We start from the raw sequence: 25,371 nt of genomic DNA on the forward strand, positions 1-25,371 counted from the left end.
GCGCAACAGCTAATGGGGTTCCTAATAAACTGAAAGAAAGTGCAAAGGACCAGAGCTGTACCTGTCATAAAAGGGGGGTCCGGTCCAGACAGGCAGACAGACAGGCACACTCATCAGGAGACACACACTCTCCTCCGCTGTGACAGAGGCGGTTACACACCACTGCAGAACAGAGAGATGGGATAGAGTGAGCAACACAGAGATACCATATAATTGTAAGGTTGTACCTGGATTTTTTGACGTAGCATTGTTCTGGACAATGTTCTCCACCTATATAGTATACCTCAAGGAGGAGGGACACAGCCTTGARGTTAACACCATTGGTTTGCCAAGTCCAATCCAATTTCAATGTGAGTAACCTGACAAAGATCCATCTTGGAATAAAAGACTAATTAAGGGTTGCAAATCAAATCAAATGTTATTTGTCACGTGCMCCGAATACAACAGGTGTAGACCTTACCGTGAAATGCTTACTTACAAGCCCTTAACCAACAATGTAGTTCAAGAAAGAGTTAAGAAAATATTTACAAAATAAATMAAAGTAKAAAAWTTAATAGAAAAGTAACACAATAAAATAAGAATAATGAGGTTCTGTACGGGGTGACCCGGAACCCCAAGCAGGCCGTCACTGATGACCGGGCGATAAGGTCAGTCCGCTAATATACAGGCGCGGTACCCGGTACCAGCGACACCTCCCCTCCACCGGTGGGCCTAACCCAACAACCCGGAATATCCCCACTATTGCGCCTCCCAAAAACAACCAACCCCCCTCGACACCGACCAACCGACCCACTCTGCCGATTAGTCACTGTGTGGGGGTCGGGCTAGTCAGGCTATATAACACGGGGTACCGGTACCGAGTCAATGTCGGGGGAACAGGTTAGTCAGGCTTTATACAGGGGGTACCGGTACAGAGTCAATGTGCAGGGGTGCAGCGTAAGTCAGGCTAATACAGGGGGTAACCGGTAAACAGAGTCTAATGTGCGGGGTACACGGGTGAGTCAGGCTTATATATACAGGGGTACCTGGTACGCCTGAGTCAATGTGCGGGGGTAACAGGTTAGTCAGCTATACTTATACAGGGGTGACCGGTACGACAAGTGTGACGGTAAGGTTACAGGCTATATACAGGGGACGTACCGACAAGTGTGGGTACAAGGTTAGTCATGCCTATATACAGGGTACTGACCAGAGTCAATTGCAGGGGTTAACGGTTAAGTCAGGCTGATATGAACATCGGGGGTACCGGTACCGAGTCACATGTGCAGGGTACAGATGGTTAGTCGGCATATATACATGGGGGTAACGGTAGTGAGTCAATGTTGCCAGGTACAGTTAGGTCAGCTAATATACGGGGGTACCGGTATCGAGTCAATGTGGCGGCGGTACAGCGGTTCGTCAGTGCTCAATCCACAGGGGTACGGTAACACCATCAATTGTGCAGGCACAGGTTAAGTCAGGCTATACTACAGGGGGTACCGCTATGCGCGTCAAGTGTCCGGGGTAGGCACGGTTAGTCAGCGCTTATATACATCGGGTACCTAGGAGAGCCACTGTGCAGGTGTACATGTAGTTCAAGCATTTACTACAAGGGGGTACCCTGCTCTCCGAGTCAATGCTGCCAGGGGTATATTAGTCGGCTATTATGAAAGGCAGATACCCGGTACCTCACAGAGTCAATGTGCCGAGGGAACACGGTATCGAGCGCGGACTACTAACAGGGGTATCACCGGTACGAGTCAATGCGCCGCGGACAGTTAGTTCAGGCATATAACCGGGGCGGAGATATCGCAGTCAAGTGGTGCGGCGGGGAAGGCTTATCCAGGCTATATACAGGGGGTAACCGGTACCGTAACAAGGTGGCGGGGTACAGGTTATCCAGGCTATTATCACGGGGTACCGGCTACGAGTCAATGTGCGGGGTACAGGCGTTAGTCAGGCTATATACAGGGGGACCGGTATCCGCGTCATATGTGCAGGGTTACAGGTAGTCAGCTCGCTAAAATAACAGGGCGGACCGGTACAGATCATGTGCAGCGGGTACCGTGTAGTCAGGTATATTCAAAGGGGCGACCGGTACCAAAGCTCATGTGCAGGGGTACCAGGTGAGCTCGACGCTATGAGTAACGGGGTACGCGTCACAAGTGAGTCAATGTGCACGGGGTATAACGCGTTAGTCAAGGCTATATAGCCAGGTGGGGTAAACCGGTACAGGAGTCAAGACTCCTAGTGGGAAGGTTACGTCACGGCTATATACCAGGGCGGTACCGGTACGCCAGAGTCAATGGTCCGGGGTAGCAGCGTTAGTCAAGCGGCTACATAACACAGGGGGTACCGCGCGGTAACAGAGTCCAATGTGCAGGCGGTAAACGGCGTAGTCAGGCAATATATAAGGGGGTCCCCTGCAATGAGTTCTAAATGTGCACGGGTACAGGTTAGTCAGGGGCTATTAACTACAGGCGCGTAAGACACGGTCACGGCCAGCTCACCTGCGTGCGGGCTGGTTACGGAGTTAGCTCATGGAGAGCATCACACATAGCACGGGGGGTACTCGGCCTCGACGGAGGTCAATGTGGCGGGGGCTACAGGTTAAGTCGACAGCGTATTGTACACTTAGGAGACGAAATAAATGAATCCACTGCTAGCGTGAGATAAACAGCGAGTAGCAGCAGTGTAAAAAACAAAGGGGGGGCTGTAAATAAAATAGTCCGGGTGGCCATTTGATTAATTGTTCAGCAGTCTTATGGCTTGGGGGTAGAAGCTGTTAAGGAGCCTTTTGGATCTAGARAGTACCGCCTGCCGTGCAGTAGCAGAGGGAACAATCTATGACTTGGGTGACTGGAGTCTTTTACACATTTTTGGGGCCTTCCTCTGACACTGCCTAGTATATAGGTCRTGGATGGCAGGAAGCTTGGCCCCAGTGATGTACTGGGCTGTACGCACTACCCTCTGTATGTGGTGGAGCAGTCAGGTGTGTGTGTCATACTTCATTTGTGAGTGATGGCATATTCAATTTGCATGATGAATGATTTGTGATGATGTGTGTTGAACTCACTAGTCTCACATCTGGGACCCACAAAGCCGTAGGGACAGGAGCAGGTGCTGGGTCCCACGCACATTCCTCCGTGCTCACAGGGCAGACTGCACAGAGCTGTGGGTGGGGATGTTATGAATGTGTTATGCAGTTCTTATGTAGGTACCCTTCAAATAAAGTGTTCATGGGAAAATAATCAGGAAAATAATCAGTCAGGCTTTGCCCTCACATTTCTACATCTGTCAGCTAGGACTAGGAACCAGTGTCTCACTACAGCTTGGTTTAACCTCATCTCCATTGCATTGGTGGGGTGGACTCTGATTCTGAGCTGTAGGTGGCAGTAGTGTTTCAAGCCTCTGTCAGTAATGTCTCAAACCAGCTCAAATAGGGAGGGCTTATCAAATGCCCACAACTGCTTCATTAGATCTGCACTCGCTCGCACGCACACACCCAAATGTACAGTACCGGACATGGACCGGACTTCCCTCAGCAGTGCCGTCCCGTCTTTGAGTGATGAGCTTGCTTTCTCTGTGTGACGACAAGCTCCTGTCTATAGTCTGACACAGAGACAGTTCTGATTGGCCCCTAACAAGAACAGATAAGCCGCGGCCCATATGTCACCCTATTCCCTACGTTACGCACTAATTTTGACCAGATCCCTGTGGGCAAATGTGCCATTTGGGACGCAGACGTATAATTACCTGTCTCACACGTCACCCCGTGGTAGCCTTTAAGGCACTCACACGCCCCCGGGGCGACGCACAGGCCTCCGTTCCTACACTCAGGTTTACAGATCGCTGAGGAGAAGATTGTAAAGACGTCAAACGATATGGAAGGCCTGTCAGGTTAAGCAATGCATGGGAATCAAAAACAACAATATCAGAATGATGATGTGGTATTTTGAGAGACTAAGAGAAGGAAGAGCGAGAGAGAGAGAGAGAGAGAGGAGAGAGAGAGAGAGAGAGAGAGAGAGAGAGGGAGAGAGAGAGAAGAGAGCAATAGAGAGAGGAGAGAGAGAGAAAGAGTGAGAGGGAGAAGAAGGAGGGAGAAAGGAGACGAGAGAGAGAGAGAGGATAGAGAGAGAGAGAGAAAGATAGTTTACCTGTTTGACAGTGTCCGGCGAAGCCTGGTTTACAGCGGCATGTGTTGGGAGCGGCACACTCCATGTTCCTGCCACACGCATGCCTGCACACAGCTATAGATAACAGGCAGGCAGGCGACAACACACACAAACACACACAGAGGCAGCACCATAGGCCAATACAAGCTGCTTCCATCATATCCAACTCCAACCTCCCTTACGCATTTCTTGTACCAGACACATCTGTCAACTCAACCCAACCCACGCTGCTCTGGTACAGAGAGCACTCAGCTAGTCAGCTTGGAAAAACGACCATCATTAGGAGGCCTTTTGGAGAGGCTAGAGAAAGGCATCACTTTCATTCATAGAAAAGGATTGATGCACAGGTGGTATTCAATACAGCCGGTAAATGGCAATAGTAAGGGGCCTCTGTAATGGACCAGTGTTAATAGATAATAGATAWTAGTGTTTCTCAAAGCAGTAGCTCTTTCTCAACAGTGATACAGTGGTACCAGATAGTGTTTCTCAACACAGTAGCTCTTTCTCAAGAAGAAGGATCAACCTTGAGCCTACTTAACAAGCCTCTTAATTTTTTGCACCTCTCATGTACCTTTTTGTCTTATAATCACATTGTTCCGTAATCTTTAGTTTTTAAATAAATAAATACAATAAAAATACCTCTGCATGTTTGTCTGTCTCCGGTGTATCCCAGGGGACACCTTCCACAGTGGAAACCCCCGTCCCTGGTGGGTTCACAGGGGACCCCTGGGAAACAGGGCATGTCAGCTCAGGTCAGAGGCCACTCCCGCTCCACTGCCACACTATCACTGATCCTGGTCCCACGGTGGAAGTGGGGAGACGTGGCCCTGTGGAGGGGGGAGTAAGGGGGGTGTGGTGGTACTTTCGGACAGAGGTGGTGAGGGTGAGGGAGAGCAGGGGTTCCTGGTGGTGGTCAGGTAGGTCAGAGGGGTTCYAGCCAGGCCCCGTCAGTGCTCCGTCGGCGGAGAACTCGGACTCGGAAAGGGAGTAGGTAAGGGAGGATAGGGCTGCGGTCAGCYGGGCCACAGCTTTAGGGAGGGTCCAGGGCTTGGTCCAGGTGGGCACCACTACCACATCTATGAGCTTCCCCTGGCTTGTCTGCCTGGACTCTGTGTTGGCTGAAGAATGGGGTGGAGTCKCCTTGGATTGGGTTGGTGTAACCTTGGAGTATGGAGGAGTCACCTTGGAAGTGGTGGCACTCCGCACGACAGCTGCAGACTCTCTGGTTGTCACCTTGAGTGTGGTAGCGCTGGCATTGGTACCTGTTTTGGCACGAGTCCTAGTGAAGGCACTGATGGAATGATGACTGCCTGTGGTAAGGCTGTGGGAACCTTCAGGTGACATAGGGGTGTGTCTAGGAAATTGGGGCGTGGCCGCCTCTCTCCACCCAGTGATTGGCCCTCGGGCGGGTGAGAGGGGAGGGTGCGGGGGGCTCTGATAGGCTCCCCTGGAGACTGGCGAGGAGAGGGAGGAGAGACGTTTCATTGTGTGCCTGGGGGGCAAGGTGGGAAGGTGGAGTTGGGACACTTTACTGTTGCTGTGGTGGTAGGGTTTMCTGCTCTTGGCTAGTGTCAGCTGCTGCTGGGTCAGGTGAGGGTTACCTGAGGAGAGATAATGATGTGACACAAAAAAACTCTATACCTACTGTATAAGGTTACACTCTTAGAAAAAAGGATTCCAAAGGGTTCTTTGCCTGTCCCCATAGGATAACCCCRTTTGGTTCCAGGTAGAACTCTTTTGGGTTCCATGTAGAACCCTCTGCAGAAAGGGTTCTACATGGAACCAAATGGGTTCTACCTGGTCCTTCAATGGGTTCTCCTTTGGGGAAAGCTGAAGAACCCTATTAGGTTCTAGATAGCCCTTTTTTTAAGAGTGTAGGGTTAGGGTTGTGGTTGAGGGTTAGGATTGAAGTGGAATGTAGACAAGCTGGACTCTCCAAATAAAAGTATTACAGAGTGCGAAACAAAACAAAGATGACGATCTGTTCTAATGAACAGCTGCTATAAACACTGATGCTGACACAGAACGTGGTTGGAACAGAATCAAGACCACCATTGGGCGGCTCATGGGAACAATAAAGTTATTCAAATTCGAATTGAAATTAAATAAAAGTGTTACGATCCTTTTTATGTCTCTATTTTGGTTTGGTCAGGGTGTGATTTGGGTGGGCATTCTATGTTCTGTATTTCTAGGTTTTGTATTTCTTTGTTTCTGGCCGAGTGTGGTTCCCAATRAGAGGCAGCTGTCTATCGTTGTCTCTGATTGGGGATCATACTTAGGCTGCCCTTTTCCCTCTTTCTGTGTGGGATCTTGTTCTTTGTTTGTGTGCAGAGAGTTTGCACATCGAAGCTGTTCGGTCGTTGTATTCGTTATTGTTTTGTCCTGTTTTAGTTTCACTTCGTGATTAAATTATGTGGAACTCTAAGAACGCTGCGCCTTGGTCTCTTCCTTCCGACGACACCCGTTACACATATTGAGAGACGCCACCCAACACATCATTGATTTATTGTCCCCTACTGAGACTGACTGGAAACATCACCTGTATTGAAACCTCACAAAAGATGCCCAAATCACTTCATAGAGGAATCTGATACACAGTGAGGGAATTATAAACCACACACGAACGCATGCACACGCACACACACACACACACACACACTGAAGCAGCTGGACTGAAAGGGAACTGACTGTGTAGAAAACAACAGGGTTGGGTATTAAACACTTACAGTATGTGATTTAGAACGGGGGCTGCACAAATTAGGAGATGCACTAAAATGATTTATCTAGTACAATTAAGAAAAATGCCATCACACTGGCAGGGTAAAGAAACAAAATACATAAACATTGCCCAAAAATATTCGAAACACTGTAAACTAGTCTGTGCTCTTCAAAACAACCCGGCATGGGTCCCGTCCACTCAATAGTAGGACTGACTAACGATGGGAAATACTTTAACTCTCACTCAGAATAAATAGGTTTTCTTTTTTCACATCCTCATGAAAGATGAATGCATGAGAAAAGCATATTCCACTGTCATGAATTGATCATCTGGAAGTGCCTGCTGTTGACTTGGACAGTAGACACACAGGGACAGAGAGTCCAAAGAAGAAGGGACAAATACGGGGGATATAAATCAGAACTAAACTGAGAGGAGAAGATGGAGTGCAAAGCATTCCACATTTCACTGATCTACAAAAAAAACGGGATGATTAGCATATTAAGCTTATTAATAGGGCAGCCAGGCCTCAGAGCCATACGAAGCATACTATTTGTATTTTTATGGACCTCCAAGACGTATGATATGATCTAATGGTCAAGTTCAGGGTTCCCCAACTGGCGGCCCGCGGGCCGAATCCAGCCGAATTTGGCCAGCGGGTGGTTTTATTTGGCCCCCCAAGTTTTCTGAGAAAAAAATTATAAAGTTACACTTTATTTACATTTTTATTGCTGGACATACAGTTGAAGTCAGAAGTTGACATACACTTAGGTTGGAGTCATTAAAACTTGTTTTTCAACCACTCCACAAATTTCTTGTTAACAAACTATAGTTTAGGCAAGTCGGTTAGGACATCTACTTTGTGCATGACACAAGTAATTTTTCCAACAATTGTTTACAGACAGATTATTTCACTTATAATTCACTGTACCACAATTKCAGTGGGTCAGAAGTTTACATATACTAAGTTGACTGTGCCTTTAAACAGCTTGGAAAATTTCAGAAGATTATGTCATGGTTTTAGAAGCTTCTGATAGGCTAATTGACATCATTTGAGTCAATTGGAGGTGTACCTGTGGATGTATTTCAAGGCCTACCTTCAAACTCAGTGCCTCTTTGCTTGACATCATGGGAAAATCAAAAGAAATGAGCCAAGACCTCAGAAAAAAAATTGTAGACCTCCACAAGTCTGGTTCATCCTTGGGAGTATTTTCCAAATGCCTGAAGGTACCACGTTCATCTGGACAAACAACAGTATGCAAGTATAAACAACATGGGTCCACGTAGCTGTCATACCGCTCAGGAAGGAGACGCGTTCCGTCTCCTAGAGATGAACGGACTTTGGTGCAAAAAGTGCAAATCAACAGCAAAGGACCTCGTGAAGCTGCTGGAGGAAATAGGTACAGAAGTATCTATATTCACAGTAAAACAAGTCCTATATCGACATAACCTGAAAGGCCCTCAGCAAGGAAGAAGCCACTGCTCCAAAACCGCCATAAAAAAGCCAGACAATGGTTTGCCACTGCACATGGGGACAAAGATCGTACTTTTTGGAGAAATGTCCTCTGGTCTGATGAAAGAAAAATATAACTGTTTGGACATAATGACCATCGTTATATTTGGAGGAAAAAGGGGGYGGCTTGCAAGCCGAAGAACACCATCCCAACCGTGAAGCATGGGGGTGGCAGAATCATGTTGTGGGGGTGCTTTGCTGCAGGAGGGACTGGTGCACTTCACAAAATAGATGGCATCATGAGGAATGTAAAATGTTGTGTATATATTGAAGCAACATCTCAAGACATCAGTCAGGAAGTTAAAGCTTGGTCGCAAATGMGTCTTCCAAGTGGACAATGACCCCAAGCATACTTCCAAAGTCATGGAAAAATGGCTTAACTTAGGGCTGAGATCCCGGTAACGGGATCGATATGACAACAGCCAGTGAAAGTGCAGGGCGCCAAATTCAAAAAACAGAAATCTCATAATTAAAATTCCTCAGACATACATTGTGTCTTATACCATTTTAAAGGTAATCTTGTTGTTWATCCCACCAAAGTGTCCGATTTCAAATATGCTTTTCACCGAAAGCACTACAAACGATTATGTTAGGTCACACCAAACCACAATAAGCACAGTCATTTTTCCAGTCAAATATAGGAGTCACAAAAAGCACAAATAGAGATAAAATTAATCACTAACCTTTGATGATCTTCATCAGATTTTTCTGATAATAGAGASAGACGAGAGACGTAATCGTATACAAATATAAGCAAGGCTTGAAGTTAAATATTTGTTTGGAATTCTTGTGGTCAATTTGCAGTCTACGTTCCGGCCCCCCAACCATCCGCTCAAGGAAAAATCGTCCTGCGGCCTAATCTAGTTGATGATCCCTGTTCTAGTTACTTTAGACAGAAACTAAAGTAGGGAGCTTGGTCGGGGAAGACGGGTGGGTATATACCGCGACCGTCTAGCAATCCAAAGGTTGCGTGTTTGAGTCGTGTCAGGGACAACTGTAGCATTTTAGCTAACCCTTCCCCTAACCTAAGTTCTCCTAACCTGTTTTAGTTCACATTTTACTTAAATTACCCTAACCTTTTTCGTTTGTTCTCCTAACCCACAATGTAAATATGTATATGTAAAGTGTGATCTGTAAAATGTATGTACATGTAGCAAAAAAGCTGTAAAAACTAAAATATATATTTGTGTCCTCTGAATTGGGGGGGGTTAATACAAATTTCCTAATTCTCCTTGGTTGCTAGGATGCAACGAGCAACCTGGTCTCAGAAAAATACGTGTAATACTATACGTCCATCAAGAAGTATGATAACTCATCCAATTCGTATGCTATTGTACGACTGGGTAAGACGTTTGATGCTATACGTCCCCTAATTCGTCCGCTCTTGTATAACCGCTATTCCATTCACAATGTAACCTAATATAATTAAATATACCACACTAAATGCAGGGATCATGTTTGCATACCAAATCTTACGAATTGCCCMGAGACCAGGTWGAATAGGGAGGTAACAGCACAGAGGCACTTCAGGACCATTCACACCACGTCAGATTGTTTTCAAATAGTTTTCCAACAGTGACAGTAGAATAACTACTAAAAAGCCAATGTGTGGTGCATGTACTAACGTATTTAGATAGCCTGGTGCCGGATCAGTTTTTTGTCTTGCCGATTCCTATGGTCCTTGGCATAGGTAGCAACAGGTGTTGGCTGTACAGCACAAACAGATCTGGGACCAGGCTAGTAACTACGGCCAGGGAGGTGGTATAACACTTCAAGCCGAAGTCTTACCTCGAGCGGTTTTGATGCAGGTGCGTCCGTTGCCATTGAGGGGCGGTGGGCAGCGCCCGCAGACGTAGCCCGCGTAGCGTGGACGTCGGTCGATGCACTGGACCCCCAGGAAGCACGGTCGGCTGGCACACGCATCTGTCACATTGTTGTTGTTCCCTGCATGGGATGATAGCTCTAGGCCTGGAACACATAATCACTGTTATCAGCCCCAGGACATGTACATATTTATCAATTAATTCCTTTCCCCGAAGCCTTCACATGAACAGCGATGATCACCCTTTGTTTATGCTCAGRGGGATGCTGTAATCAGTTGTCAATGCCTCTGCATCGACAACACCATGCCGTCTTCATCTGCATATTTCATGATTAGTCATAATTCAAATAAACACAGCCCCGTAGATGCAAACAGCTCACAAATACCACTGCRTACCGGGGTGATATATTCAACACTGCCTGACAAATTTTATGTGGCAGGACCCGCAGTTAAATCCAAAGCTGCTACAGTTGCTAATTGCTCAAATGTCTTTGATTAAAATGCAAAGTCTTGGAAGACCAATTATATAAAGGCACTTTATAACTAAATTAGGGCTGTGGAGAAACTCTTAGTTGGCATTTTGTGTTTTGATGGCAGGCGGCTCATTACGGTGCTTCAGGATGAAAGTCTCTGAGCAATTGATTGATACGCTACCAAGGTCAGAAACCCCTTGGAGCGAGAGAGAGAGAGATGTGTGTGTGAGACCCCGACTGTGTCCCGTCTTCACCTCCAGACCCGCCCTCACCCCCAATCCAGCTGCATCAGCTTCTCTTTACCCATAGGCCTTCACTCCCCTCCTGGGCTCCCCTCTAACCCCCACCCACAAAGAAGAGTGATGAAAATACCAATTGCCCTATTAGTCTTAAACAAAGATATGTCCTTTAGAACTAAAACTGCTGGTATCATTGGCACTTTTTAGATGGATTCTTTTAAGTTTGTCCCATAAGTTTGTCCTTTGTTTCTCACCTTGCACAGGCGCCACATCAAACCACCACATCATCAAAAGTGTATTATGGCTAGACTATGCTGTATTATATTGGTATTGTACATTTATCAGCATATCTCTATTCTATGATGGATCTATGGAAGAGAGCAGCCTGAGACCGAATGACTGTCATTGTAGTGCAGTTAGAAGCTTTGAAACGTGACACTGGCAACCCTTCTCTTTTTCCTTTTTTGCGTGCCACACAGCGATTCTTCTCCTCTCTCTCGCTAATAAAGCGTTTCGTCTTCGCGGTGACAAAAGAGGAGAAAGAATGGACCATCTGTCTTTTATTAAGAAGTGATTCATCAGCGTTATGACTCCACATATTAAGGCTTATCGCCTGTGAATTTTGTCTCATTTTCGACTAGGGCAGCAGAATCCACTCAGACAATGGGTGGTTTTATCGGAACTGCGGGGCCGACGGGAGATGACATATTTTGCTGTGTGCCTTTCAATCCCATCTCCAGCCCTTTAGTGTGATGATGATGACAGGCAATTTTGCAAGGCCGCTAACTGGGCTGGCTATAGCTGCCAATGCCAATGAGGTACTCAGTCGCGGAGTAATGTGACACCCCTGATGGACTATTATAGGAGCCCTGGTGTTAAACAGCCTTTTGTAGGCGATCTGAAGAGGATTAGACAGAGGCTTTGGGAAATACGGGGTATGGTAGTACGTGCCAGGCGCACCGGTTTGTGTCAAGAACTGCAATGCTGCTGGCTTTTTCACGCTCAACTGTTTCCCGTGTGCATCAAGGATGATCCACCACCCCAAAAACTTCCATCCAACTTGACAAACGTGGGAAGGCATTGGAGTCAACATGGGCCAGCATCCCTGTGGAACGCTTTCGACATCTTGTAGAGTCCATGTCCTGACGAATTGACACTGTTCTGCGGAAAAAGGGGGGGGAAAGGTGCAACTCAATATTAGGAAGGTGTTCCTAATGTTTGGTATACTCAGAGTACTTGCCAGTTTTTGCTGGGGCCTTGGCAGCTGCCCTGTTGGTCTCTGGAAGTCCAGGCATGTTGGTTTTGTGAGTCCAGGCTTATTGGTCGGTGGGATTCCAGGTCTGCCAGAGTCCATCCTGGGTTGATTGTGTTGGTCTGGTCTGTTMTTGGGTGAGGTCTTAGAGGTGGTAGTGGTGGTGGTAGTGGTGGTAGGGACAGTGGTGGGTCCAATGCTGGGGACATTGAGGATCGATCGTACAGGTGCTGTTGTGTAGAGACAGAGGACACAAGGTGAGAGTAAGAGGTGGGCTTCATGACACCTCAGTGCTTGTATGATGCTGGGAGAGAGATAGATAGACACCTCAGGTTCAGAGCCGGAAGTTTGTCTTATGGTGTCACACAACCAATACTGTTTTTATGATACATTTCATAGAATCTTGAGTTCTCAAACTCTATTCAAGAATGTTGGTCCACAGTATATCAGCTCTTTTTTTCTTTTTTTTTTTACAACACTTTTCATCCCACACCTACACAGCTAGAAATCACAGCTCCTCAGTAGATCTGTGAGCAGCAGAATCGTAAAAAATAAAAAATAAAGTAGAAAGGCAAGCAGAGCAGGAGGAGAGAGAGAAAGAGACGGTGTGATTGATGATGGCGGAGCGGAGCGATGGCAAGTGAAATAAACCTGGCAGTGTAACTCCTGCCGAGGCAGCATGGCACTATAATAAACAAAGCAGAGGACCACTCAGCCGAAACTCATTGCTCAGAGGGAGAAAAAGATTAGAGAGAGAGAAAGGCTAAGATGCTTGGAATAGAAAAGCGGGGAGGTTGGTGGAAACATGGCATGGCTTTTTAGGAGCAAAATGGTGACTAAGTGTGTGTGTGTGTGTGTGTGTGTACAGTGGTTCTTCCTTTAAAAGTTGTAGCGTACTGCAGCACAGCTTGCGGGGTCATTTAAGTGTCAGCCATAGTTTCCAGAATGACGCAATTTACCACAATCTGCCACAATCTACCTCAAACGATTGCGGCATAAAGCTCAACACTTTTAAAGGAAGAAACGCTGTATATGTGCAAGTTTGCCTGCACTCCTGCAGAATTCAAGTGGTTTACCCTGGACTACAGAAACAAACGTCTGCTGAATGAAAATTGCATTTCCCTCTAGGTGCAGTTATATGTGTGTTTTATGGATGGTGCTCCAGCTTAGCCCCTGCTTACCCTAGCTCTGTTCCTCTCGCCCTGTGGCCCAGGCGGTAGGTCACTCTGTATTCAACTAGACCGTTCTCCTTCCATGGTCTCCCCCCTCACCGCTCCTCACTTCTCCTCACCTCAGCTTTAGGCGCGGGCAATACTGTTGATCGCTCTGTATTCAACCAGGCCATGCTCTGTGCTCCCTTCTCACCCAGGCCCAAGACCTCACCTCACCTTACATCACCTTGCCTCACCTCAGCTCTGTGGCCCAGGCGATAGATCACTCTGTATTCCACCAGGTCATGCTCCTCTTCCATCTCCCTGCTGCTAGCCAGGCCCCTTACCTCATCACTGTATTCAGCCATGCTCCTTCCTCCCAGCCCTACTCTCTGCTCCCTCCTCTGCACCCTTCCAGGTTCCCACACTTCACCTCTAATGGCCTTTGTCAGTTAGCTGTCAACAGAGAGAGGCACACCTGAGGTGCTGCGGCAGCACTCTGAGTCTGGGGCCAGGTGGCAGGATACACTCTGCTCTGCTCTCCCTCAGAGGGGAAGTGCTTCACCAATTAACTCAGCTCAACACCCCCCTGTAAAACCTCAAAAAATGAAGAAAAGAAAACACGCAAAGAAATAATTTATGGGGAGAGCGGAGAGGAGGGTCAAGCCATTTTTTTAAATTTCACCTTTATTTAACCAGGTAGGCTAGTTGAGAACAAGTTCTCATTTGCAACTGCGACCTGGCCAAGATAAAGCAGTTCCACACATACAACAACACAGGGTTACACATGGAATAAACAAACATACAATCAATAATACAGTAGAAATGTCTATATACAGCATGTGCAAATGAGGTAGGATAAGGGAGGTAAGGTAATAAATAGGCCATGGTGGCGAAGTAATTACAATATAGCAATTAAACACTGGAATGGTAGAATGTGCAGAAGATGAATGTGCAAGTAGAGATACTGGGGTGCAAAGGAGCAAGATAAATAAATAAAAACAGTATGGGGATGAGGTAGATTGGATGGGTTATTTACAGATGGGCTATGTACAGGTGCAGTGATCTGTGAGTTGCTCTGACAGCTTTTGCTTAAAGCTAGTGAGGGAGGTGAGAGTCTCTAGCTTTAGTGATTTTTGCAGTTTGTTCCAGTCATTGGCAGCAGAGAACTGGAAGGAGAGGCGGCCAAAGGAAGAATTGTACATTTGAAATACATTTGATTGACTGACCATGCCTACCTTTTGATGTAAAAAGTGTTGATAAATACATTTGATTGATTGACCATGCCTACCTGTGCAGGTGGTCCCATCTCTCAGCATGCCGTGGGGGCAGCCTCCACACCTGTAGGAGCCGAAGATGTTGAAACACTGGACTCCAGGCATGCAAGGCGTCCTCTCACACTCATTCACATCTTCCTGACAGGTAGCGCCTACACAGAGTCCCAGAGACAGACAGACATTATTATAACAGACAACACAAAGACAGACAGCCAAAGTCCATTACTACAACAGGTAGCCCTTACACCCCAAAAAGACAGAACGCCAAGGTATGAGCCAAGCTCACAGACACACAGACAGAAAGACAAGGTCTGAGCCAAGCTCACAGACACACATACAGAAAGACAAGGTCTGAGCCAAGCTCACAGACACACAGACAGAAAGACAAGGTCTGAGCCAAGCTCACAGACACACAGACAGAAAGACAAGGTNCCAAGCTCACAGACACACAGACAGAAAGACAAGGTCTGAGCCAAGCTCACAGACACACAGACAGAAAGACAAGGTCTGAGCCAAGCTCACAGACAAAGAGACATAGAGCCAAGGAAGCCCATTACAACAACAAACAGAGAGTTCATGTATTTTCAGCCAGTCTGGGTAGGCACAATGAATGAAAAAAGAACTGCAATGAAGAATAAATATACACTTGATCAATAATCATTTTGTCATCCTCATGTTTTTTCTGCACGATAAAAATCTATTTCTGAACTCGCACTTTCCAAATTTGCAGTGATCTGGTAGAAAATGCACAAGGAGGCCAGGGGAAAGGCAGCCTCGCCCTGCGCCTTTCTCCTGCCTCTCAAACTCCAAACAGTCATTGACATGACTTGTGCATGCATGTTTATACTTATACTGCCAGCTAATGGATGCCAAAAGGCAGGCAGAGAGCTTCACTGCCTTTCAAGTGTCAATATGTCCCATTCATTTTCCATGCACTCAAATAATACATGCCCATGCATAKTGGTGTGAAATTTTTTTATGGGATAGGCAGGAGGACAGCCAGCTCCCGCCTATGGACGTCACACGTCATCTGCCAGTTCCGTTCGTTTTACAGCTAGATAAAGTAAGCTGATCAGGATGGCTAGTATTCAAAGTTGGACTTTCTAGCGAAACAGCAGGTGATACGGGATGGAAGACCAATACCTAAGCTTAGGGACTTACATCAAAGGAAGGGACAGAAAAGAACACAATCATTTCAATATGAGTGGAATCAACAGAAACAGAAACAGACTGTCTCTGTGTCTGCGCTCCTAACAGCCGACTCTACTACTTCTTGTCTACTAGACAAGAGCCGGTTACTGCAAAAAACTTGCATATAGCACTCAACAAGCATGATAAATCGCGAGCGTCTCATATCCAAAGCCAGTTAGTTCTTAAACCATTTGGCAATGAATGAACAATGGAGATTGAACATCAGGACGCCCAAAAAGAGAACCGAGAGATTTTGAAAGACCTAGCTAAATAATGCCACGTCATGCTACCTAGGTAGGAGTTGGCATTCCGTGGCAACGATGAGAGAGCCAGCTCATCAAACAGGCCCCGGGACAACTATGTGGAACGATTAAACAGTTAGCAACCCATTTAGAGACCGCCAAACTGTTCGCTTTTTACTCATAGCCTATGATGGAATTTTCGATGTAAAATTCTCCCGCGTTCTGCAGAACAAAGTGACGGATATGGGTTTCTGCTTCACCAGTATCAGAATCACAATGAAAACACTGGAAAGGCAGCGACAAACCTATGATAGTTTCTAGGAGCGACTCAAGCAGAGATGCAATGAACTGGGCCTGGCCGAAAGCGAAACTCATAGTAAACAATCGATCAGAGCAGAGAGGGGGCTAATCTACTATAACATAATGGACAATATCAATGTTCAGATGAGAGCTAGTGTAACACGCGGGATACAAACCCAGGTCTCCCACGGAGACCATTAGACCAATAGGATAGTCCCTACTGGCCTGAGGGTAGACACTGGTTTTGAAGTTCGCAGGCAGGGTTCCCTCATCACATCACAGTGATCGACTCATGTCTGCTACACCAGGTTTGACCACTTTGCTGAACTTCATTTCCTTGGCTTAGTGGTCAGCAAAAAATTGGAAACAATGCCACGAGACAAATCCCCTGGACAGCTCCTCAGCTTTTTCGTCCAGCATGACCTGAAACAGACCGTCCCCGAGGCGACAAAGTTACTGCAGCTGTTCCTCACTATACCAGCCACAACAGCAGCCGTTGGAGGCCATTTTCTACGCCGAAACGGATAAAGACATACAGTCGAAACCGAACCGATCCAGGACGACTCTCATCCCTTGCCATCATCTCCATTTTACAGAGAACGACTTTTAAAACTGACGTCCAACAGGGACGAGTGTTACAGCTCAGTCACTGACGTCTTTACCCGGAAGGATAGACGGATGGACTTTGAATACAAGTGCAAGTGTTTATTTACAGCAGCGTCGTCTACTATGATTACATTACATGTCTACTGTGTAAGTACAGTATATCTCTCAATCAGTAGCACTGACTACTAGGCCTGTTGTGTTTGTAGCGTTGTCACAAGTAGGCCTTATCGCTGGCATTTGGGTTGCTGTCCGTGGTGCTGAAAGTCGCCTGTTCGTGCAGTGAAGTAGCTGAGAGGGGCACAACCTATTCGGGCCTGTGAATGTGTGTCTAATGGTTAAGCCGCCTACCTGACGCTGTTTGATGGTGGCTGTTTAATGGTTATCTTTGTGATCGTGCCACCCCGATAAACACTGTAGCAGAAATCCGCTTTATGAGTGCGCGTGCATGTGTGAGTGAGTGACGGGGACCAGGGGGGCTCAATAGAAAGTGCCTGCACGCCGTCAGACCTCAACGCACGTCCCTGTTTTCAGCCCTTAGCTACTCCCGACCCCCACCTCACCTCGCCTCACCCCTGACCTTTCAACACTTACTCGCTACACACACAGCCTAGAGGGAGTGATCAGGATGTTTGGATCTAGCCCGCCCCTGTTTGTTAACCCACGGGAGCACAGATCTGTGTTTTCAGCAGGGGTTATGAATACAGTGCAAACACCACTAAGACTCTGGGCTCTTTGTTTCTGCTAGTGGTGAACGGGGAGGGGGAAACGTATCAGATCTCTGACAGTGTCAATACACACTTCTGGGTTTCTCTGTCTTTGTGTGTGTTCATGCGCGCGTGTGTTCCTGTGGCCTTACCTCTCAGGCCTGCAGGGCATTCACAGAGGAAGCCATCMACGGTATCAGCACACACCCCGGGCACCGCACGGAGCCGACAGACACGCGTCAATGTCCTCCTGACACAGGCCCCCTCCTATCCCCTGGGGACACACACACAGGTACTCTCCGCTGCCCGCCGGGAAGGCCACGTTGGTCACACACGTCCCGCCGTTCAAGCACCCACAAGGCTTCACAGCCACCTGAAGAGAAGAGACAGACGGACGGATAGACGGAAGGACAGACAAACAGCTGTTACACACATCGCTTTCCACATAGCCAATTGAATGTCATCACACTCAGCCTGTTACAGGAACAGAATAGCTTCATATGGTCTGCTTAATCACAGCGTATGGCTGTTTTCACTTTCCCTAGATCCTCAACTCCTCTCAACGCTAATAAAGAGATAAATACCCACTCTGACTCAACAATGCCCTCAGACAGAAAACCACCATCTGCTTCCAGAGATCTTTGAATTACTGTTTTATACCATGAGAGTTGAGGGTGATTATCAGCATCATATCAACGTCTTCTTTATTGCTGTCCGTACCAAGCCAGACTTGGGCTCACAGGGTAAGGTGCAGATACTTTAGTTGTCTCACAGCTTTGGGGTAAACTGTTTTATTACCACATAACCAACTATGGGCATGGGCCTGGGAATGTGAAAACCTTGGGTTGTCAACTTGTCACACACATCCCATGGTAGCCAGTGTCCTCTCCAGCTCTAAGCAGACAGACATCTCGTCAACAGAGGATACGGATGTGTTTCTCTCCACACCGATGGAGCTACGGTGTGGAGAGAAACACATCCGTAATGAATGCATATGTTGACTGAGGTCTGTTTGAGGTCTGTTTGAGGTCTGTTTTCAGGCGTTGGGGGCTAAACTGTGGTGCGCCACCCACCAAGTGAGGGAGGGAGGGAATGAGGGAGGTAGGAATAAACTGTCACCCCCCCCCCTCTCTCACCTCGACGGTGTAGCTGCTCTGGGCATTGCACTCGTCAGACAGCGTGAACTCGAAGCTCTGCCGAGTATTCCCCTGCATCTCCACCGGATGGACTTTCCAGATGAGGAGGCCGGCGGGGGAGAGCGTGGAGTCGGGAGGGCCCTGCTCCAGGAGGAAGAGGAGCGCCGAGCCCTCGGGGTCCGCCGCCGTGAACTGGAACACAAAGTTCTCCCCCGCGAATGTGCTGAGGCCCCCCTGAGGCTGGTGCAGGTTGGGGGGCTGGTTGACTGGGGGTAGGGGGGAGAGGGAAAGAGAGTGAGAGAGAGACAGAGAGACAGAGAGAAAGACGGAGAGAAAGAGATAGAGGTAGAGACAAAAGATAAAACAGTATAAAGTGTTCCCTTTTTATCCACTGTGGTTGACAGACGGTATTCATTATTGTACTCCAGCTGTTTGAGAGGGTAGTTCCAGGCACACGGGGGATTGAGGGGGAGCTGCTGTACTGTAGTCTACTGCAGACAGCATCACTGACACTGTGAAGCCCCAAAAGGCTGTCACAACACGTTAGTGTCAGGGGTGGGATGCAGGGAGGGAAGGAGAAAGGGAGAGAGATAGAGGGAGAGTGAGGGTTGGGATGGCGGGAGGGAGAGGAAGATGGAGGGGATGAAGGGTGGGAGGAAGAAGGAGGGTTACAGTCTCTCTGCAGGGACACAGAGACATGTGAAGACAGGCTCCTCTGTTGCAGAGTGCTGTTAGACAGGTCCTGACAGGTACAGAAACAGAGCCCCTGCAGATGGCCTGCTCTCCTTTGATCTAACACTGGGATAGAGACTGATGACATAGCTAATGGGACCAGGCATCTTCCTCAGAGCTGAGACCGAATGACATAGACAGTAACGCAGGGACAGGCTGCTTCAGAAACACAGCTCCTGAGAAGAGAAAGACAGGGCCTGTTCAAGGTCTACTAAGAGACTATTTTCTCATTTGTGTGTGTGTGTCTGTGTGTGTGTGTGTGCCTGTGCATGGGTGTGTTATAATCAAACAATATAACCTTCAAAGGGAAAGCTGTTCAAAGNAGAGAGATTATATCCCCCACTAGAATCCCATACTTTAATGACGACAGTTCTCCACCTGGAGGGGGAAATCAATCATCTTCCAGGCCAGGGACATGGTATTATCTGTGCGACCTAATGCAGAACTGGACAAGGAAACCTGAACCTCAGTCACGACGGGGGACAACACGTACCTGAGGTGACAGCATTCCCTCCCCCATTTGCCCACCTAGCACAAGCTATGACAACATAACAACAAAACGGTCACAACCCTGCAGGCTCTGTCGCAGCTGGGTATGTACTAGTCAACTGGTAGCTTCGAGGGGACTCCTATTGGTAGGTACACTATAGCTCATCTCTTGGCATAGCACTGTAAGCTACTTTATTCATGAACACTCAACCCAGAGTCTCTCAGAGCGTTCACAGTAGCCACTGACACCCTATCAGACCACAGCAAAATCACAGTCTACTTGAAAAAGCAAACCTCAATCATCGCGGCAACTCAAAAGCCAAAACTGAGTAACATTAGAAATCTATAGATGGAAGGAATGCAGTTTGGAAACTACCAAAAAAAAAAATTAGGCAACAGTAAATTCAATCCCTTTTAGACAATTCTGGGTAAAACGTTCACTGCAAATAGTGAAGGTGTTAAACTTGGCAGTAGAAAATCTTAAAACAGTATATTTGACCCTCAGCTTCCTATCAAATCTAAAAATATCTCAAATAGAAAACCGAAGAAAATGAACAAATGACAAAATGGTTGGATAAGAATGCAAAATCTAAGAAAGAAATTTGAGAAACTGTTCCAACAAAAACATAGAACCGGAAAACCTGGAGTCCTACGCCTTCACGTAATGGTGACATCACTAAAACAATACAGAAATACACTAACGGAAAAGAAGAAAGCACGTCAGAAATCAGCTCAATTAATTGAAAAATCCATAGACTCTAACCAATTTCTGGGAAAATTGAAAACCTAAACAAACAACAACACGATAGAATTATCTATCCAAAATGGAGATGTTGGTAAAGCCACTTTCCAATCTTTTGTGCTCCTATATACAGAAGAATAAAAGAAAAACATATACATGATAATAAAATCCTAGAATAACTATTAAAGACTACCAGAACCCACTGGACTCTCCAATTACCTTGAATGAGTACGGACAAAATAAAAACCCTCCAAACCCAAAAAGGCCTGTGTGTTGAAGGTATCTTAATGAAATGATCAAATATACAGACAACAAATTCCCATTGCCTAATTAAACTCTTTAACAATCGTCCTTAGCTCTGGCATCTTCCACAATATTTGGAACCAAGGACTGATCACCCCAATCCACAAAAAGTGGAGAACAAATTTGACCCAATAAATAGTGGAATATGCGTCCAACAGTAACCTTGGGAAAAACTCTGCCATTATCATTAACAGCAGATCGTACATCTTCCCTCAATGAAAAACAATGTACTTGAAGCAATTGTCCAAATTGGCTTTTACCAAATTACCCGTACAAAAGCCATGTATTCACTACACCCCTAATTGACAACCAATACAAAACCAACCAAAGGCAAAGTCTTCTCATGCTTTGGTTGATTCAAAAAAGCCTTCGACTCATATTTGATGAGGGTCCTGCTAACAATTGGATGGAAAGGGTGTTGGGGGTAAAACATACGACTTATACAAATCCATGTACAAACAACAATGTGCGGTTAAAATGGCAAAAACACACAGCCATTCTTCTACAGGTCGTGGGGTGAGCCAGGGATGCAGCTTAAGCCCCCCTCTTCAATATATATCAACGATTGGCGCGGGCACTAGAACAGTCTGCAGCCCGGTCTCACCTACTAGAATCGAAGTCAAATGTCTACTTTTGCTGATGATCTGGTGCTTCTGTCACCAACCAAGGAGGCCTACACAGCACCTAGATCTTCTCAACAGATTCTGTCAGACCTGGGCCCTGACAGTAAATCTCAGTAAGACCAAAATAATGGTGTTCCAAAAAAGGTCCAGTCGCCAGGAACCACAAATCCATCTAGACACCGTTGCCCTAGAGACAACAAAAAACTATACATACCTCGGCCTAAACATCAGCACCAAGGTAGCTTCCACAGAGCTGTGAACGATCTGAGAGACAAGGCAAGAAGGGCATTCTATGCCATCAAAAGGAACATAAATTTCAACATACCAATAGGATCTGGCTAAAAATACTTGACTCAGTCATAGAGCCCATTGCCCTTTTATGGTTGTGAGGTCTGGGGTCGCTCACCACCAAGATCACAAAATGGGACAAACACCAAATGAGACTCTGCATGCAGAATTCTGCAAAAATATCCTCCGTGTACAACGTAGACACCAAATAATGCATGCAGAGCAGAATTAGGCCGATACCCACTATATCAAAATCCAGAAAGAGCCGTTAAATTCTACAACCACCTAAAGGAAGCGATTCCCAAACCTTCCATAACAAAGCATCCCTACAGAGAGATGAACCTGGAGAAGAGTTCCCTAAGCAAGCTGGTCCTAGGGCTTCTGTTCACAAACACAAACACACCCCACAGAGCCCAAGGACACAGCACAATTAGACCCAACAAATCATTGAGAAACAAAAGATAATTACTTGACACATTGGAAAGAATTAACAAAAAAACAGAGCAAACTAGAATGCTATTTGCCCTAAACAGAGAGTACACAGTGGCAGAATACCTGACCACTGTGACTGACCCAAACTTAAGGAAAGCTTTGACTATGTACAGACCAGTGAGCATAGCCTTGCTATTGAGAAAGGCCGCCGTAGGCAACATGGGCTCTCAAGGAAGACAGGCTATGTGCTCACTGCCCACAAAATGAGGTGGAAACTGAGCTGCACTTCCTAAACTCCTGCCCAATGTATGACCATATTAGAGAGACATATTCCCTCAGATTACACAGATCCACAAAGAATTGAAACCAAATCCAATTTTGATAACTCCCATATCTACTGGGTGAAATTCCACAGTGTGCCATCACAGCAGCAAGATTTGTGACCTGTTGCCAAAAGAAAAGGGCACCAGTGAAGAACAAACACATCTGTAAATACAACCCATTATTTATGCTTATTATTTTGACTTGTGTGCTTAACCATTTGTACATTGTTACAACACTGTATTATATAAATATACATTTGTAATGTCTTTCTTGTTTTGAACTTCTGTATGTGTAATGTTTACTGGTTTAATTTGATTGTATTTCACTTTTGTGTAATTATCTACCTCACTTGCTTTGGCAATGTTAAACGTTCCCATGCCAATAGCCCCTTGAATTGATTGAATTGAATTGATAGATAGAGAGAGAGTGAGAGAGACAGACATAGCGACAGAGAGATAGATAGACAGAGAATAGATAGAGAGAGGGAGACAAAGAGATAAATAGAGAGAGACAGAGAGACAGAGAGATAGATAGAGCGAGAGAGAGACAGACAGACACAGACAGACAGACAGACAGACAGACAGACAGACAGACAGACAGACAGACAGACAGACAGACAGACAGACAGAACAGACAGACAGACAGACAGACCAGACAGACAGACAGACAGACAGACAGACAGACAGACAGACAGAACAGACAGAACAGACAGACAGACACCAGACACAGACAGACAACAGACAGACAGACAGACAAAGACAGACGACAGACAGACAGAGAGAGAGATAGATAGAAGACAGAGAGAGAGAGAGAGAGAGATGATAGATAGATGATGATAGATAGATAGATAGATAGATAATAGATAGATAGATAGATAGAAGATAGATAGATAGAATAGATAGATAGATAGATTAGATAGATGATAGATAGATAGATAGATAGATAGATAGATAGATAGAATAGATAGAATAGAGATAGATAGATAGCAGTAGAGAGATAGAGAATAGAGAGATAGAGAGATAGATTATGATAGATAGATAGTAGATTAGATAGATAGATAGATAGATAGTAGATAGATAGATAGATAGATTAGATAGATGAATAGATAGATAGAGATAGATAGATAGATAGATAGATAGTAGATAGATAGATAGATAGATAGATAGAGTGAGAGTGAGAGACAGAGATATAGATAGAGAGAGTGAGAAACAGAGAGATAGATAGAGAGAGAAACGGAGAGATAGATAGAGAGAGAGAGAAACAGATAAATAGATAGAGAGAGAGAGAGAGAGAGAGTGAGAAACAGAGAGATAGAGAGAGAGTGAGAGAAACAGAGAGATAGATAGAGAGAGTGAGTGAATTCCACACACACCTTATATCTTTATGACATCACAAAATCCCCAGTTCAATCCCACCCCCCCCCCGAACCCACACATAGAGGACCCACATCCAGACCACAGCACCACCAGCCACAATCACACCCACACCCCAACCAATCAACACACACCCAAGTCAACCATGCCCACACCCCATTTAGGCACCCTCAGATCAGACCTAGGCCCCTACTGCCCACCCCATGACCCGCCTCCCGCAAAGAGGGCCTCAACATGGAAGTCACACATACGCCCAGGCCATGAGCAGGCAAACAGGCCCAACCCCCAATCTTACACTAGCCCAAGCCAATGGCATGTACCAGATGCTCAGAGCAGGAATCTGTATTTCATAAAAGATATCAGAAATACAGACATTGTCATCCTACAAGAAACATGGTATGGAGGAGATGGACCCACTGGTTGCCCTCTAGGTTACAGAGAGCTGGTAGTCCCATCAACCAAACTACCAGGTGTGAAACACGGAAGGCACTCAGGGGGTATGCTAATTTAGTATAGAGCAGACCTAACTCACTCTATTAAATTAATAAACAGGAACATTTTACATTTGGCTAGACATTCAAAAGGAAATGATCTCAACAGAGTAAAATGTCCTCCTGTGTGCTACCTACAGTGAGGGGGGAAAATGTCCTCCTGTGTGCTACCTACAGTGAGGGGGGAAAGTATTTGATCCCCTGCCTATTTTGTACATTTGCCCACTGACAAAGAAATGATCAGTCTATAATTTTAATGGTAGGTTTATTTGAACAGTGAGAGACAGAATAACCACAAAATGCATTTTAATGAGGGAAATAAGTATTTGACCCCCTCTCAATCAGAAAGATTTCTGGCTCCCAGGTGTCTTTTATACAGGTAATGAGCTGAGATTAGGAGCACACTCTTAATTAAAGGYAGTGCTCCTAATCTCAGTTTGTTACCTGTATAAAAGACACCTGTCCACAGAAGCAATCAATCAATCAGATTCCAAACAGTCCACCATGGCCAAGACCAAAGAGCTCTCCAAGGATGTCAGGGACAAGATTGTAGACCTACACAAGGCTGGAATGGGCTACAAGACCATCACCAAACAGCTTGGTGAGAAGGTGACAACAGTTGGTGCGATTATTCGCAAATGGAAGAAACACAAAAGAACTGTCAATCTCCCTCGGCCTGGGGCTCCATGTAAGATCTCACCTCGTGGAGTTCCAATGATGATGAGAACGGTGAGTAATCAGCCCAATACTACACGGGAGGATCTTGTCAATGATCTCAAGGCAGCTGGGACCATAGTC

At 46.1% G+C, this 25,371-nt stretch overlaps 2 protein-coding genes and 1 long non-coding RNA gene across 3 annotated transcripts; all 3 read right to left on the reverse strand.

Annotated features, from left to right (window-relative positions):
• Nucleotides 1–77: 77 nt before the first annotated feature.
• On the reverse strand, nucleotides 78–3,828 carry LOC111970990 (uncharacterized). Its single transcript, XR_002878198.2, has 3 exons — nucleotides 3,736–3,828; nucleotides 3,056–3,151; nucleotides 78–162 (listed from the first exon to the last, which is right to left on the reverse strand). It is a non-coding gene; the product is annotated as an uncharacterized lncRNA (long non-coding RNA).
• A 322-nt stretch (nucleotides 3,829–4,150) lies between these two features.
• Nucleotides 4,151–16,405, reverse strand: LOC111971095 (mucin-6-like). Its single transcript, XM_023997891.1, has 6 exons — nucleotides 16,336–16,405; nucleotides 14,612–14,749; nucleotides 12,154–12,399; nucleotides 10,172–10,351; nucleotides 4,794–5,755; nucleotides 4,151–4,229 (listed from the first exon to the last, which is right to left on the reverse strand). The coding sequence occupies exons 1-5, from the start codon at nucleotides 16,403–16,405 to the stop codon at nucleotides 4,908–4,910; spliced, it is 1,482 nt and encodes a 493-aa protein (XP_023853659.1). The 3' UTR covers nucleotides 4,151–4,229; nucleotides 4,794–4,907.
• On the reverse strand, nucleotides 12,172–19,269 carry LOC111971097 (von Willebrand factor D and EGF domain-containing protein-like). The gene is made up of 4 exons (XM_023997892.2): nucleotides 18,777–19,269; nucleotides 17,793–18,013; nucleotides 14,612–14,749; nucleotides 12,172–12,399 (listed from the first exon to the last, which is right to left on the reverse strand). Exons 1-2 carry the CDS (start codon nucleotides 18,852–18,854, stop codon nucleotides 17,837–17,839), a joined length of 255 nt encoding a protein of 84 aa, XP_023853660.2. The 5' UTR covers nucleotides 18,855–19,269; the 3' UTR covers nucleotides 12,172–12,399; nucleotides 14,612–14,749; nucleotides 17,793–17,836.
• Between the last annotated feature and the right edge of the window lie 6,102 nt (nucleotides 19,270–25,371).

Source organism: Salvelinus sp. IW2-2015, linkage group LG12, assembly GCF_002910315.2.
Source record: "Salvelinus sp. IW2-2015 linkage group LG12, ASM291031v2, whole genome shotgun sequence".
Taxonomy (NCBI): domain Eukaryota; kingdom Metazoa; phylum Chordata; class Actinopteri; order Salmoniformes; family Salmonidae; genus Salvelinus; species Salvelinus sp. IW2-2015.